This window comes from Pinus tabuliformis, chromosome 1_2 (assembly GCF_031772625.1).
Source record: "Pinus tabuliformis cultivar Carrire ecotype Pingquan chromosome 1_2, CPIR1, whole genome shotgun sequence".
Lineage (NCBI taxonomy): Eukaryota > Viridiplantae > Streptophyta > Pinopsida > Pinales > Pinaceae > Pinus > Pinus tabuliformis.
The window spans coordinates 250099100-250116777 of NC_142298.1; the positions used below are offsets into that span (position 1 = coordinate 250099100).

Below are 17678 nucleotides of genomic sequence, written 5' to 3' on the forward strand. Positions count from 1 at the left end.
GATTTCTAATCCTTTTTTATTGCTTGCACTAGATGCATTGATTTCAGTGTAGATGTTGATTTATAATCCGATTTTCTTACTTGTACTAGATGCGTTGATTTCAGTGTGGATGTTGGTTTATAATCCTATTTGCTTACTTGCACTAGATGCATTGGTTTGAGTGCAAATGTTGATTTCTAATCCTACTTGATTGCTTGCATTAGAAGCATTGATTTCAGTGCGAATGTTGTTTTCTAATCTTATTTGATTTCTTGCATTAGTTGCATTGATTTCAATATAGATGTTGATTTCATATTTGATGTAATTGGACGTATGATGGTACATTAATTTTAAAGTGATTAGATTAACATTGTGCATTGATTTTAATGTAAGCACAAAAAATATTGACAATGTACATTGATTTTTGTGTTATAAAATTCAACCTATTAATATTGGATAAAAAGAGAGATGGTATGATGTTTGCTACAATAGAGATGTTTACTACAATAGCTTGAGCTAAATATTTAAATGGTTTACGATTTAACTTGCCATTTTCATATAATAGATATGAAAAGATGACAAAAGTAACAAGGGTGACAATAAGAATAGTAGAAGAAACTAGTTTGAGATTAATCACATTGAAGACTATTTGTAATTGACTATATTCTTATTATTCACATTTTCTATCATTCAACACTATTACATTGTCACTTTACATTAAAAAATTTTATTTCATCATTTTTCATCATTAAAGTTATTAACAATATTTATCATCTCAACAAACTGAGGTAACTAAGAAAATTTGAAATTAAAATGACCATATTAATCTGAGACATATTTAGCATATTTAAAATAATTATATTAATATTAGATTTTCTTTGGCCGCACATAACTGAAACCAAGGTAGATCCAATTTAACTCTAGATCTATAAAGTCGAAAGAGATCAAATCTCAAATGCTCCGAAAATTTAAATGGATTAGTTTACTATAAAAATTCAAAAAAAATTTCCACTCAAACAAATAAACCATTATCAAACAATGCAAAAGAAAAAAGAACCATAAAATCTTTTCATTTTAATGCTATACATAATCAAAATCAATCATGTGATTGACGAGTGAATAGTTTAAACCTCCATTCACTTTGCAGAAAAGAATGGTGAACTCACTCTAGAGGGCTTCTTCCCTTTAGCCAGGATATCCCTCTCATTCACTTTAGTAACGTAACTTAAAGAAAGCCTATCCTCAGCAGAACACACAGCCATGTTTTCTTATGTGAGTTGGATGCATGGGCATGGGTGATTCCCACGGCAGCTAAGTTCCGAACAAGGTCATTTACAGTTCATTTGAGCGAGATTTGGAAAAAGCCAGTGACACCAAAGGAAACAAAGAAAACCTACCTCACGACCATTTGAGAGAAGAACTGAGTATGACAGGGAGGGGAGTGAGAGCATTCAAGAGATGGATGATGGACAATGGCATACAGTACAGCAATTCCCTGCAGTTGTGCATTGACGAAGGAAGTGTTTCTGGCATTGGGGTAAGAGCTGTCGTCGATCTCAAGGAGGGAGATGTAATCGCTACAATACCAAAGAAGGCATGTCTCACCCTTAGGACATCAGCGGCTGGTCATATGATAGAAGAGGCCGAGCTGGGGGGCGCCCTGGGTCTGGCTGTGGCTTTCATGTACGAAAGGAGTAAGGGAACCAATTCCCCCTGGTACGCCTACCTCCAGCTTCTGCCTCACCAGGAATGCGTTCCCTTAGTTTGGACTGTTGATGAGGTGGATACCCTCCTCGCAGGCACTGAACTTCACAAGGCAAGTAACCCTAAGGTTAAACCTCTTCTTAATACAACTCTGACTATCGTAAATAAGCAATTAGTCTTGCTCTATACCTATTCTAAAACAAAAATGTTATGTCAATTTTAGAACAGACCATAGCTTTAAACACAGATATTTTGCTATTGCCCTGCATTTTAGTCATTGGAGTATATGACGCGACACTTAAAGGATTTAAGTGGGACTTGTATTTATTTATCAAGACGGTGGGTTAATGTATCTAGTTGAGCCCCCCCTAGACTTGGGAAAATTTATCGAACTTGTACTAACGTTACAAACTGATATGCATATGATTATCAGCGGAAGGGAGGAGAGCAGTAATTGGGTTGCATCCACTCCTCTCTCCAAAGTTTGCAAGGCGCTAGATTCATGAGTGATATCTGCTTCTCATCACGTCTATCTTGTTTTGTTTTTCTTATACAATCTTTAGGAAAGCTCAAAATGGCGTCTTTTTTATTAATAATCTAGAGAAGTTAGAATTTGATACAACCCATAGATACAAGCAGCCATTAAAACCATTCATTCAAACCGTAAATAGAAGTAACAATGTCATTCAACACACATTCATATTAGCACAATACCTGCAATGGATAGATGCTCACGTACAAGGAAAGGATAGGAGGAAAAGTAAGCAAGCATAAGAGAAGAAGATTGCTAGAACTGTATGCATAGGTTGTACAGTAATTTGAATAGAGTACCAAATTATGGAGAGAGTGATCTAAGTTGACTAAGTCTCAAAAGGAAATAAAATGTAGTGGGTCGGTGACATGATGAGGATAAGGGACAAGAATAATGATAAGGATGAGGGATAAGGATAAAGTACAAAACTATATTCAATTATGAAGCTAATACATATTCACACATGTTTGCAAAGTTGCAGCAATTGTCGTCCTTGATTTCTATTTTAGTTGGGGGATACATCCCTTACAACCTAAGTTGTTGGAAACATGGAAATTTCTACAAGTTTCTGAAATGGTAGTGCCTAGAAACGTGACCCTCTCCCCCCAAAGTGGGTATGTCAAGGGAAACATGGTATATAAAATATACAAATATGGTATAGCCAACGATGTTTCCAAGCCGTTTTGTACCAGTTTCCATGTTTCTTGGCATTTTTGAGACTTGTACGCAGCCATCTAGGAGTTTCCTGCAACTGAGCTTTCAACAAAGTACAAAATATTTCTCCTAATAAATTTTCAGCACATGGTAAACAAAGTTGTACTTCTAGACAAATCCTAGGTAATAGAAATAGAAATATACAGAGGATGAAGGAATGCTGGATCTACAAACACTAACAGTTTCAAAATAATGACAGTGAGTACAGATCTGAATTCTCAATCACATGTGTCTTCTATAAACTTAGAAAGTAGGAAGACATTCAATAGCTCAAAACTGAATGAATAAACACCCCAACCCTACCTTTCTTTTATAGACTAAGAAAGGTTAGGGATTTAAAAAAAGCCGTTACTATGGTGCACCCAAATTCAGAAGTAAAACTCTTAACTCTAAATTTGGCTAGAGATATGCACCCTACTTGCACGAGAAAATTACTAGAATAAAGTGCCAATCCTCCTAGAGTAGAATGCCCGTGGTCTAAATTTGGAAACAACTCAAACATAGTGCATACTCTAAATTTGGAAGGCTTTCTAAGTCATGTGCTTTCTTTGAATCTTGAAAAATCTAAACTAAAAACAAAACAACAGTTTCTGATTAAAGTAAATCCTAAATATGGAATTCTCTATGGATGGCCCCTCGAGTTTTGACTTACAAGTTTGATCGAAATTGGGGAAAGATTGGTTTCAGATTGAGATCTCTTTTTATGGTACGCTTAGATATCTATTTTTTGGTGCATGCTAAAGGCATGCATGTGCCTTTACCTTTGTTTACATATGCACTGTTGTGCCAACTCATCATTGCCATGTCCTAAATTACCATTTCCCAAATTGCTATGCAGATATCAAGGTTGCACGCTCTACTAACAATAGTGAGTGTGCTGTGTTGAAGAGAACAATTCTTGAGCAACATAGGCATAGAAAACTAATTCTCCCTCTTTGCAAGCAACGTGTTCTCTGCCAAACCATGTCTCTCTCTTAGCATCTCAAACTCTCTCATTGCTAGGGGCTTCGTCAAAACATTTGCAACTTGCAAGCTTGAATGAAGACACTCAATAACCTTCCTCCCTTTTGAACTCTATCTTTGAAGAAATGGTACTGCACCTATGTGCTTAGAATGATCATGAAATAGTTAAAATTTGATACAACTCTAATTGTCACAATATACCACAATGGGCTCCAACCTCTGATTGGTCAACTTTGCTATCAAGCTATTAAGGCATATGGCCTCACAACTAGTAGAACTAACTACCATATACTCTCCCTTTGTTGAACTAAGTGCAACTGCTATTTGCTTTATGCAAAACTAGGGTACCATACTTGATTCCAAGCTGAAACAAAGCCCTAACGTGCTCTTCCTAGCACTTTCATCTCTTGTCTAATCAGAATCATCAAAAACATCTAGCTTCAACTCACCATTATCCACATACCTTAAAAATATGATATACTATGTCCTTCAAGTATTAGAGCACACGCTTTTCAACAATCCATTGGATTTTCCTTGGTTCAATCGTGGAATATCAAAGTATTCATTGCAAAACATATAAAAGGCTTGGTATTCACTAGATACATTAGGGAACCAATCAACTGCCTATTCATTTAAGAATCTACCACATAAGAATCTAAATTGTAACTTCAGGTTTGGAATCATAGGGGTGTTGAAAAGTGTAACTAGGTTCGGTCTTCATAATGACGTGTAATTGTGATTTTATGTAATTGATGTAAAGAAGAAAAATAAAATTGTTATTGTAATGCTTGTCTCATGGGTTTCATGAGCAAGGAATTTTATTTTTAGTGATGGCTCCCATTGTGAGCCTTTAGGATTTGTCATCTAGTCATAAAAGTCAATTTGAGTCTATGTCATGTATGAAGGACCCTTCTTGGGCATGTTACACATTTGTATAAGTCATTAAAAGAGTCAAAAGACCCTCCAAGACAAGCACAAGCATCTCCTAGCAAGTTGGCTTCAAGATGGAATTAATAAACTCCTCCAACTGACATGTCAGCTCATCCACCATCAATTTGACTAATTTGAGGGGGAAACCACTATAAATAGGCAGCTTGACCTCAGTTCAGAATACAAAATTTCGGTGCAGCATAGGTCTGAAACAAAAGTTCGAAAAAGATCAAAGAAGATGGTCCTATAACCAGTGAAGTAAACAAAAGGAACAATGAAATCTTTTGGAGTGCTTTGGGACTGTTTTTAGGGTTGTTTCTTGTCACACGTATGAAAGAAAGGAGGCAACATCTGTTGCAGAAGAAACTGATAAGAACCAAGGTCTGCAAGGTCACTTGTGAAGTCAATTCAGCACGCTGAGTTGAAGAAGATAGCTATTCAATCCAAGCGAAGAAGGTTAAGGGATTGGATCACCATATATCTCTCTCATGAGTGCTGCAACTAGGGTTTCCAAGGAGGCCGAAATAAGGTGTAGGTCTGAAGCAGAAGGAAGCCGAAGTTGAAGAGTAGTCGAGAAGAAGAAAGGAGCAGAAGGATTGTTTGTGTCTTGGTCTTGGAGTGGCAAATAGGTCAAGGGTCTTGGTCTTGGTATTCGTCAATTGGAATCTCTATAAGAAGAAGAATTTATTCGGGTTTTCCTCTCAAGAAGGAGAGGCTTTGGCCCTGGCTGATAGCTTATATTCTGTGTCTCTTGTCTCTTTATGGTTTATGCATTGGTAGCTGTTTGATGAAAAAGAACACTAATAATCTAAGTAAAAGAAGATCCTAATATAAGAAGTTAAAAGCACTCACAAGCAGTTACTAATAGAAGATAAATCACTTAATCCCGATGCCCTAGATTTCTCAACATGGTATTAGAGCTAAGGTGACAAAGTCAAGGAAGGGCATCCTATCAAGGGACACTCAAGGATCAAATCTCGAGAAAGGCATCAAAGCAAAGATCATCTTTAAGACAAGATCTACAAAGGAAGCATTATAACCCTAGATCGAAGGAGTCTACAAAGAAATCTTGGGATCATCATCAAGAAAAGAAGGCCAAGTTGAAGAGATCTACGAATCAAGGTCCTTACCATTGAAGACTGTTGATTTCTGGTAGCATCGGATGTGTTCTAAGTCTCAAATTTTGTAGGGAGGCTTGGGAACATGCATTCCAAAGAACCCAGAAAACGTTTTGGGAAATTCCACCCAGAAACAATTTTATTAAAATAATTAATTATTTTTAATGGGACACTAAGTCTAGACTCTAAACTTAGGAAAATAAAATAATTAAAGGGTATTAATATACACTGTGGGTGTAACTTCTAAAAGAAGACGAGGATCAAGCATAAATGATCTTAGCCATTGATTAGCTTCTAATCTGGGCTGTTGAATGTCAATGAGAAGATTATTGAAGGAGGCTTGAGGGTCACTTGGAAATACACACAAAGAGTTCAGAAGTTTGATTTTCTGAAGCAGAGCAGAGGAGTTGTCGGGAGAATTTTTATAGTGAGCTTTTGCAGTGAGGGGCAGGGATAGTTGGGTTGGAGTATCTTCTCCAGAGCCCAAGATATGCAACAGAGAGGCAGAGAGACACCAGGAGGAGGCAATGTAGACCTAGGAGGGGTTGACGCTGGGCCAGAAGGGCCCACGCAGAGCTTGACGCTAAGCCAAGAGGGCTCACATAGAAGCTGTGCTGTCTTCAGTGCAAAAGTTCGAGTTTGCTGAGGGAGCTAACATTTTTGAGTCGGGAGGGCTGGAAACTGCTTCAGAGGGCAAACGTTTCCCAGTTGAGCTGATGTAGAGCCTTTTGAGGCTGATGGAGGGCCTATGTAGGGCCAGTGCAGAGATAGTCGGGGACAGTTGGTTCAGTTGCCAGAACAACAAGGAATTGCTGGGTAGAGTGAGGTAATCTCACTAAGTTTTTCTACTAGTTTATTTTCTCTGTAATTGGATTGTCGGAAGGGCATCTAGAGTTGTATTCATAAACTACTGCTTAATAATATAAAACCCTCAGAGATGCTGCACCAGTTTTCCCGCATTGGGTTTTTCCGGGGACATTTGTCTAGAAAATACTGTGTCACTTGTGTGATTTTTTCTCTATTGTTCTATTCTTGTTTCGGGCATATAATTTAAATGGTGTAGGTTGCAGTGTGTTAGCTTCAATATTTGCTGTATAAAGCAATAAATAATTTGTTTCAGAAATTAACAAATAGGAGAAGTTTAATCAATTGCTGCAATAGTTGATTTAGGTGGGATTCTCAAATCTTCACATGGTATTGGAGCCAGTGCAGGTGAAGCAAGAAGAACAATGCCAAAAAACCCAGCGTTGAGCAGAAGAGGGAGATCGAAAGCAGCAGTTCGAAACCCCAGAGGGTTTGTGCAATCCTAGCCGAAGGGTTGATTTTCGAGGCAGTCTATCTTTGAGTAAGTTGACAGAGAGGAAAGACTCCTAGTTCGAAAGTCTGTCGGGGCAGAGGGAGCAGGGCTGAAGCCTCAACATGAGGAGAAGCTGGTGGGACCATGGGACACAATGTTTCTGCAGGCCGTTTTGCTGGGTAGAAAGAAGCATGGTTGAGGGAATTTCTTCCTCAGTAAGACTTCTCGCCAAGAAGTCTGTTTTCTTATTGGTTGAGGAGCAACAGTAAAAACCAGAAAGGAGATTTTTGACATTTGTGGCAGAGATGACAACCAGTGGATTGAGGGATCAAGATAGGTGTGAAAATTTCTAAACTGGAATCCCTACCGTAGCAACTGATGATATTTCTTCTACTTGTTAGATTTACATGAACAAGTTATGCAGTTTCCTACGACAAATATTGAAATATATACACTGCAGCCTTCACTTAATTAATATATATGCGGAAACAAGAGACTAAGCAAGAAAGAAAATACAACACAAATGACACCGTTATTTTTGGGCAAATGTCCTCGGAAAAACCCAATGCGAGAAAATCGGTGCAACAGATCTAAGGGTTTATTATTATTAAGCAGTAACAAATTCTGAATACATCTTTGAATACCTCAAGGGTTATTCAGTTACAGAGAGAGAAATACTATCAGAAAGATTCGTGAGATTACCTCACACAATCACTTAGAGAAATCCCGGCTGATTCAGTCACTAGATGAGGTGCCTTTGGCAAGCTCTATGTTGCCTCTGCGCAGTCCTCACGCAGTCCTTGCGTCAACCCCTCTAGGCACTTTGTCACCCAGCCAGCTGATCGATCTGTTTCCTAGAGTCACTGGCCCGGTCTCACACCTCCGCTCTCGACTTCTGAAATTGACTCTGTTGCAAAACTTTGGACTCTTTGTCACCCTTTGCGCTGCCTCTGTGTGGCCCTGCATCAGCCTTTGCGTGAGAGTTGCTAGATCACTCTTTGCCTCTCTCTGCTGATGATTCTTCGACTGAGAAAACCTCTCTCTCTCCGGATGCTATCCCTACCCCTCAACTGCAAGAAATCTACTCGATCAAAATTTCCTCTTGAGAACTTCTCACTTCAAAAATTCGATCTCTTGATCTCTCGGTGTGGTTTTCAAATGACCCTCAAGTTTCCTTGAATAATCTTCTCGTTGACATTTAATGACCCAAAATAAAAGCTAATCAATGGCAAAGATCATTTTAGCTTGATCCTCGTCTTCTTCTAGAAGTTACACTCACAATTAGATTAACACCCATTAATATTTTTAATTTCCTAAGTTTAGACTTAGGAGCCCATTAAAAAATATTAATTATTTTAATAAAATTATTTCTGGGTGGAATTTCCCAAAATGCTTTCTGGGTTCTTTGGAATACATGTGCCCAAGCCTCCTTGCAAAATTTGAGGCCTAGAGCACATCTGTTGCTACCCCAAATCAACAATAGGTTGGACGGACCATCCAACTATGTCATCTGGAAGGCAAGGATGTCATTCCTTCTAGATGAGCATGCCCTCAAGACATATGATGACAACGTGGTGGTTGTGCCTACAGATGCAGCTCCGTTGAAGAAGTATCGAGCTGAAATGGCAAAGGTAAAAAGAATGATCCTTGACAGAGTGAAGAATCATGTTGTGTCACATCGCTAGTAGAGGGATTGCTAAGGAGATGTGGGATGCGTTGTCTACACTATATTAGGGATCTTTCGAGCAGCAGGAGATGTACTTGGAGCAGAAGCTGAGATCTTCTTAGCTGTAGAAAGGGGAGCGTGTGGATCTATTCCTCATGAAGCTTCAGGAGACCTGTGATGAGTTATCTGCCATGGGGTCTACACCTCAAGACTTAGAGTTGGTTAGACTGGCCCTCAATTTTGTCTCAGATGAGTGGCAAGTCTTTGTCCAAACTATCTTGGGTAGGGCGACTTTGCCAAATTGGGATGAGATGTGGGCAACTCTCAAATAAGAGGAGCTGAGGAGAGACTTGGTCAAGTGTAAGCTTGACGGAAGCAGCAACAATGGATCGAAGCCCAAGGAGGAGGAGGACAATGCAGCCCTTGCGTCGAAGGGATAGCAGGAGCAGCGGAGACGTAAGAAGGACGTCTCGAAGATAAAGCGCTTCAGTTGTGGTGAGATGGGTCACTACGCAACTCAATGTTCTCTCGGGAAGAAGGACAAAGATGAGAAGCACGATCCAAGGGCTGTGCCCATGAAGATCGAGGAGGAGTTTGCCATGACAGCCGAGATACCTCCAAGAGGGAGGTGGGCTGATTTGGAGCTGTAGTTTGAAGGAGCTACAGATGGGCAAGATCCTTGAGGAACCCACCTCTTGGATCAATTCCTTGCTACGGGAGCCCATATCAGGAGTAGCAGGATGGACTAGTGTTGGATGCTGCCGAGGAGTGTCAGAGAGATAGTTGCAGTGGCTAGAAGCGCCAGAGACTAAGCAGCGGAGAGCATAGTTGGTAGCAGTGTAGAGGTCAGCAACAACGCAAAAGATTCAGAGGGTCACAACAGAGTATAGCAGTAGTCAGGTTCCAGCATTCACATGGCATCATATTGAACACTTAGTTCAGTAATTTGGGATGTTTTTCCTTTGTTGATGGAGTAGCAACAATAGTTTACAGTGCAGTGGGAGTTGGCAGTGGCAGTGCCAGCAACATCACAGATGTAGAATTTCAGAGGGAGTTGCAGTACGGATGTAGTGTTAACAGTGGTAGGGTCAGCAACAGTACAGATGCAACATTTGCGCAGTTGTTGGTGGATAACATGTCAGACATCAACAACGCAGAGGGAGATGTTACAAAACAGAGTAATGCTTTAGCAAGTTGCATTGCTTGAGCACATTCCTCACTAAGAGGGAGTGTTGATTTCTGGTAGCATCGGATGTGCTCTAAGTCTCAAATTTTGCAGGGAGGCTTGGGCACATGCATTCCAAAGAACCTAGAAAGCATTTTGGGAAATTCCACCCAGAAACAATTTTATTAAATAATTATTTAATAAACCATATAAACCATATGCACAATGGAAGACAACCAAGAACCCAATGAGACATAGAGAAGTTAGGTCAATGACCAGGACAAAACCCACAAAGGGAAAACCCAACCAGATTCTTCTTCTATTAGAAATCAATTGTTTAGTAGAGATACAAAGTACAATGAGAGAATGAAAAAGTTCACCCAAATTTGAAGAATATCTCTAATAGCAATAGCTGATGCAAACACTGAATCACTTTGGCTCTCCGAGATCTGCTTTTGCTCGTCAAGACTCTCTCTCTCTTTATCTCAATCTTCCTCTAGACTCTCCAACTCTATCTTTCTCAAGTTTGAATTCTCTTTTCACAAGCACAAGTAAGTGTATCAAGTGAGGGTGAGAGGCACAAATATATAGGAAGTGCAAGGAAGTCGAATTCATGAGGGAGTAACTTCTATGCCTTGAGGAGGAGTTACATATGCCAAAATAGGAGTGTAACTCATGCATTTAGGAGAGAAGTGTAACTTATGCCTTAAAGAGCTCTAAGAGGAATCTTTTTTATGATGAGTCATTAAAGTGTGTAAGAGAGTGTAAGAGGTGTGTAAGAGCATTAAAGAGAGAGAGGAATGAATACATTAAGAGAGTGAGAGTAACATATGGATTAATTGTGGGGAGTTACATATGACATGATTTAATCTCATGATTGAGAGACTTGAATTTCTTTTTAATAATAATAAGTTAATAACAATAATAATATTGATGGTTAAGTCGAAATTGAACTATTAGGATTGATTGATGATTAGAAGGGATTTTCCATCAATAATACTTGATTACCAATTGATGCAAGACAATTTACTATTTTTGGAAAGTCATACTTGAAACTTTCTATTTTTAGAAATTCTATTTTTAGACATTTTATTTTTATAAATTCTATTTTTAGACTTTCTATTCTTAAAAATTCATCCTTGAGCTGTCAATTTTCAACACTCCCTCTCAACTCTGGAGGAATTTCTTTCTGCAATAAAGATCTCTGCTTTTTTTGCTCATCACTGTTCATCTCTGCTTTGTATCATCTGGAACAATGATGTCTCACTTTAATGAAGAAGAATCATCATAGGGGATATTCATCCATCGCCCTGTATTCACATGGGGGGATTGCCACTTGCCAACATATGACAAGGATATCACACAACCAAGTCTTTCTTTGCTTGGGGGGATCCACTTGTCAACACATGACAAGGATATCGCACATCCAAGGCTCGTCTCTGCTTGCGGAGATCCACTTGTCAACACATGACAATGATCTCACACGTCCAACACTGATCTCTGCTTGGGTGGATCCACTTGTCAACACATGACAAGGATCTTGCACATCCAAGGCTCATCACTGCTTGGGGGGATCCACTTGTCAACACATGACAAGGATCTCGCACATCCAAGGCTCATCACTGCTTGGGGGGATCCACTTGTCAACACATGACAAGGATCTCACACATCCAAGTCTCATTAAATGTCAAGTGGTGGAACACCTGCATCATAGACAAGTCACACAGACAAGTCTCACTACACCTATTGGCCAAATAGGTAGCTCTTCCCACATCCTAGATTGTGGGTTGGATGCATGCTGAGGCCTACTCTTGTGGCACACACTACACAAGAGGTCCCTCATCCTCAAGAGCTTTTCAATGTCATTCCTTAATCCTGTGAGCTCTGACATGGGGGAAAGGTAACTCAGTGTTTTCGATCAGTCGTGATCGCTTTTTGGAAGGGTCACATCCATAAGTCCAAGCTGCTCTCTAAAAACCAAGAACTTTCCTTTTGGTAAATGCTTGGTAAGAATGTCAGCTATCTAATCATCAATCACAATATGATGGAGCCTCATTGTTCCTCTGCACCATATCCCAAATATAGTGATAGTTGATCTCAATGTGCTTGGACTTGTCATGGAACTTAAGATTTTCTGCAAGACAAATCCCACTCTTATTATCGTAGTAAATTACTGTTGTGTCCAAAACATACTCAACAACTCTCTAAATATCTTCCTTAGCCATACTACCTCACTGCTAGCCATGCTAGTAGCAATGTACTTAGTTTCAACCGTGCTGAGGGCTACAATCTTTTGCTTCCTACTCATCCAAGATATCATGGCAGATCCTAAGCTGAAGCAACACCTAGATGTGCTTTTTCTATCAGTAGAGTTACCAGCCCTATCAACATCTGAGTATCCATGTAGTCTTATATCACTGACTATATATTTCAATCCCAGATTGATGGTCCCATGTAGGGATCTCAGCTCATGCTTTGCAGTAATCCAGTGTGCACGAGTGTTGAGAATTGTAGGGCGTGTAACAGATAACAATTTCTCTTCTTGATAATTGCTTGTGATATTCTTTTACTTTCTTGTTCTTGTATTCAATTCCTTGTTAGCTTATTAATGTGTTCTATCATCAAGACAATTACTAGTATGCATAATAATAAAAGAGACAAGTGACACAGTATATATGCTTCTTTAGCCAAGGCCAAAACCTCTCACCTCTAGAGAGGAAAACCTGATCAAAATTCTTCTTCTTAGATCTTCAATTGATAAGTACCAAGACCATGACACAGACCCTTGACTCTAGTATCCTTCCAAGAACCTTGTCACCAACCTTGATACTTTGCCTCTTCCTTTGCTCTACCTTTCTCTTGTTGCTTTCCTTAACTCCTTCTAGAGAACTCGGTCTCTATTCTTCTTACTGTTTCTCCTTGGATTTCCCTAGAGAATCTTGGCCTCTAGGTCTTTCCTGACTTCCTCTAGAGAGACTCAGTCTCTAGATCTCTACTTTGACCTCCCAGAAGAATCCTTCTCTTGCTGCCTTAACTTTGCACTTCTTAGAAGAAACTGCTGCCCAAAACTTTACACTGGCCAGAAGAAACCGCTGCCCAAAACTTTGCATTGCCCAGAAGATTCCCTTTCACTGGCCCAGAAGGAACCCTAACTTCGCTTTCCAAAAGAAACCTCTTTCTCCCTTCGCACTTCTTCTTCTCTTCCTTTCTTCGTCCTTTTGCTTCTTCCTTACTTCGCACTTTTTCTTGTCTCAAGTGAGTCAAGTTCTTATCTTCAAATGGAGGACAAGTTAGGCTATATATACCCCTCCTTCGTTGTCCTTTAGGCCGACTTGATAGCTGGAGTTAGGCCGACTTGATCTAGTAGATTTCTCATCGTTTGTAGGCCGACTTGAAGAGGTTTGGTGACAAATTCTTGGAGGATACTTTAAATAGATAATCTTGACCTTTTACAAAGTGTAACATGACTTCATTTACATGACAATGACTCTTACATTTTATGACTAGATGGCAAATAAATCTTAAAACCTCTTAGTTGGAGTCTTGAATCAAAAACAAAAATCCTTGCTCATGAAACTCATGAAGCAAGTCAATAAAACAATTATTAGAATATATCTCTATATCTCTATTTAGTAATGCTTAGTCTTTTAGATGTTTCTATTCTTATTCTTTTAGCAGTTTCTTAGATGAAACTGTTTGTTCGATATTCTACATAGAAACCTGATGTTTCTATTCTTGTAAATATCTTTGTATTATCATTGAGCTGTTTGCTCCATGTTAATTAATTCATTCAACATTCTTTTATGGTATCAGAGCAAGGTTAAGAGATTTTTTCTTGAACAGTATTTCTCTTTGCATCGAAATCTCTTGAGTCCTTTCTAAGGTCGAGCCCTCTGTAAGCCAGGCAGCCTTCACTGAGTCTTAGCCTCGGCTTTGCTCGCTGTGATAAAAGCTTACAGTCGTCCATCTCGATACAGAAATGGATTCTTCTCTTGCATGATCAGTTTATTAAAGAAATAACTTTGTGGCGGTGAATATCTTCGTGGGTGCGGGATTTTTTTTTACTGGCCAGTTTTGCTGGGAATCGTGGATTCGGCTATCTTCTTCTTCACCTGGCAGCTACTCGACCACATCAAGGAATTTCTCAGCATTCATGATCCAGGTGTTTTCTCTCAAAACTCACTTGTGTTTTTTGAAAGACAGAATCGTGGTTTGAAAATTATATCTGCGGGCAAATTCGTGATTATTAGCTTCAAGACTGTCAAACCAGTGGATACGCATTTTTTTTTTAAAACTCGTGGATATTCTTTCTGAAAGCCCGAGGATCTATATTTGAAGTCTGTGGATTCTCATTTGAAATCTGAGAAGATATATATTGGAGTGGATATATATTTCTGAAACCCCGTGGTTATTTAAATTTCCGAATCCCGTGAGTATATTTTTTGCAGTCGAAATCCGTGGTGATTATATAATTCCACATCCTGTGATTATAATTTTTTGCAGTCGTTCTGACCATATGCCGTCGTGATAACCCAAGGATATACAGTTTGTGAATCCGCGTATATACCGTTTTTGAAACCCGTGGATTTATCAGTCAAACCCGTGGAAGTATATTTATAACCAGTGGTTCATTATATTTCACGTCACCTGTTTCTTGTGAAATCGCTGTATCTTGCAAATATTATGTAAACCCCGTGGTTCATTACAGCTCTGTCATACGCATCCGTATCCGTGTTGTTCACGTAATCTGTGTAGTTCCCGTATCCATGGTGATTATATAGATCTGAAAACCGTGATTTATTTCCAGCCCGTATGTGATAAACCGTGTCAGGTGTTTTTTGAAAAATCCGTCTGTTGCAGCCCGTGGCAGTTGAAACACGCTGAGACGTTTTCAGTTGAGACGTAAAGCCTTGATCGCTCACGTCGGCCATCATGGTTAGATAGTGGGAGTTAAAATTATCAACGTCACCAATCCGTGGTGTCTGCCGGAAATTGTTTTCCGTGTTTTTGGTTGCCGGGATTCTGTAGAGGAAATACGCAGCCAGAAGTTGAGAATAGCCCACGGCCTGAGCTGACATAAGGGAACATAACTCCCTTGTGACCAGAACTCGAATTCTGTTAGCAGAAGCTTGCTCCAGCAGTCTATACTTCACTCAGCTATCAAGGGAGGCAACTCGACTCTTGTCTACTTCTCAAGAAAAACTCGACCCAGCTAAGAGTCTGTCCAGCAGAGAGAGAATTGTGGTTCCAACCCTGAAATATCACAAGAACTCATCAGCAGTTCCGGTTGTTAGAAATTTTATCAGCGGATTTTGTTTGGTATCCTGTGGAAAAATTTGCATGCTCCTGTGGGAAAATAAAATTCTCAGAAATTTATATTTTTTGTGCTAGCAGGATTCTCATTGATTTAGACTGGAGAGATACCTCTGTTGAGTAAATTTTTTTTAAGGACAAATTCTGTTCTCTAATTTACATCAGATAAACAGTCAGCTACATTGTTCTTGTGTGTCATACTTCTGTAGTTTCCTGGTGAAAATGGCCACACTTACCAATCTGATGTTAGAAGGAAATCAACGGTTTAATGGCAGCAACTATAACATTTGGAAACAAAGATTGCTGACCATTTTTGAGTACAGGCGTCTTGATCAACTCATTTTGGGAAAAGAGCTTCGTCCAGGAACAGCCGGGACCGATCAAGATAAATTTGATGATCGAAATCGAGAGGCTGTTATGCTTCTCAAGCTCTCTGTAGCTGATGATCAGTTACCACAGATCCCTTCTGGCAAGACAGCTGCTGAAATCTGGGAACAGTTGAAAGAATTGCATGAGACATCTGATAAAAGCAGAGCTTTTTTTCTCAAAAATCAGTTGTTCTCCATCATGATGGATGAACATATGTCTTTACAGGAACATCTCAACAAAATTAAAGACATTCGAGATCAGCTCGACGCCATTGGTCGGACCATGGAGGAAGAAGATATGGTAGTCATTACCCTGAAGAGTCTACCAAAATCTTATGAACACTTCATTGAAACACTCAACATTACAACTGTTGATCTGAAGTTTTCAGATTTATGTACCAAACTTCTGCAGCAAGATAGGTGGAAACAACAGTTTGGTAGTGGTACTTCATCAGTGCCCTTGGACAATGCATTTGCTGCAAAATATCAGTCCTCTCAGTCTTTTCAGCAGAGAAGATCATCTCAGTCTTTTGATCCTAACAGGAAGAAAAGTGTACAGTGTAATTACTGTCACAAGTTCGGTCACATGAAGAAAGACTGCAGGCAGAGGATTGCTGCTGAACAAAAGAAACAGGGAGGGTCACATCAGACAGCGAATGTTGCAGAACATTCCGAGCAGACAGATTCTGCCTTTTACGCCTTTATGGCTAAAAGGTCTTCAGAACATGTACCTTCTTCTGCATGGTACATTGATTCTGGTGCATCACGCCACTTCTCTCACAGGCGTGACTGGTTTATTGACTTTTCACCTTTCAGTGATTCAGTTGTATTTGGTGGAGGTGAAAAGTACACTGTTGCTGGCAGGGGTACAGTTCAAATACAGTCTGGTGGACGCACGCTCATATTTCTAAATGTATACTATGTTCCTGGTATGGAGATTAATCTGCTCTCTGTCAGTCAGATTATGAGGAATTCTCCTCAGCTTGATGTTATGTTCAGTGCACACAAATGCTCCATCATTGACAGGGAGACCAGTCTAACAGTTGCTACTGGCCTCGAGGACCATGGTCTATACAGGCTACTTGACACCGGTGACTTTCCAGAAGTGGCACTAGCAGCTCGTGTCTCTCCCATCAGTACTCTATGGCATCAGCGATATGGGCATCTCAATATGCAGTATCTCTCTCAGCTCTCTCGGGAGGGACTTGTGTCAGGATTACCTGATATTCAGACTCAGCAGTTGGGGGTATGCAGCGCCTGTCAAGCGGGAAAGCAACATCGGTCATCATTCAAAAATGGAGAATCTTGGCGCGCATCCCAGGTACTTCAGTTACTTCATGCTGATATTTGTGGTCCTATGAATACAGCTTCTATAACTGCTTGCAAATACTTTTTACTTATTGTAGATGACTTCAGTCGAAAGATGTGGGTGTATTTTTTAAAAAATAAATCTGATGCTCTTAGTACCTTTCAGAAGTTTAAAACTTTAGTTGAAAAAGAATCTGGTTGTAATATCATGACCCTTAGGACCGACAATGGGGGGGAATTTTGTTCCTCAGCTTTTGCCAACTTCTGTGATATTCATGGCATCAAACGTCAATTCACCACACCTTACACTCCCCAGCAGAACAGTGTTGTCGAGCGTCGCAATCGCACGGTTGTTGAAATGGCTCGTTCCATGTTACAACACCGGAATGTTCCAAACAAATTCTGGGCTGAAGCAGTATTTACTGCTGTTTACCTTCTTAACCGATCCCCTACTCAGGCTGTTAAAGGGAAGACTCCTGAAGAAGTGTGGTCTGGTCGTAAGCCTAAAATCAGTCATCTCAAAGTTTTTGGCTCAGTTGCATATGTTTGGATTCCATCTGCTAAGCGATCTAAGTTGGATTCCAAAAGTCAGAAACTCATGATGACAGGATACAGTGATCA

At 39.7% G+C, this 17678-nt stretch overlaps 1 protein-coding gene across 5 annotated transcripts in view; it reads left to right on the forward strand.

Moving 5' to 3' along the window:
* Nucleotides 1–1096: 1096 nt before the first annotated feature.
* LOC149205313 (SET domain-containing protein) overlaps nucleotides 1097–17678 on the forward strand; it is a 339426-nt gene continuing 322844 nt past the window's right edge. For 3 of the 5 annotated variants that reach the window (XM_089394987.1, XM_089394991.1, XM_089394992.1), the window contains exon 1: nucleotides 1097–1810. In XM_089394987.1, the coding sequence (XP_089251113.1) occupies nucleotides 1406–1810 (405 nt within the window). In that variant the 5' untranslated portion in view covers nucleotides 1097–1405. The remainder of the gene's footprint in view (nucleotides 1811–17678) is intronic. The other 2 variants (XM_089394988.1, XM_089394990.1) reach the window with 2 other exon arrangements.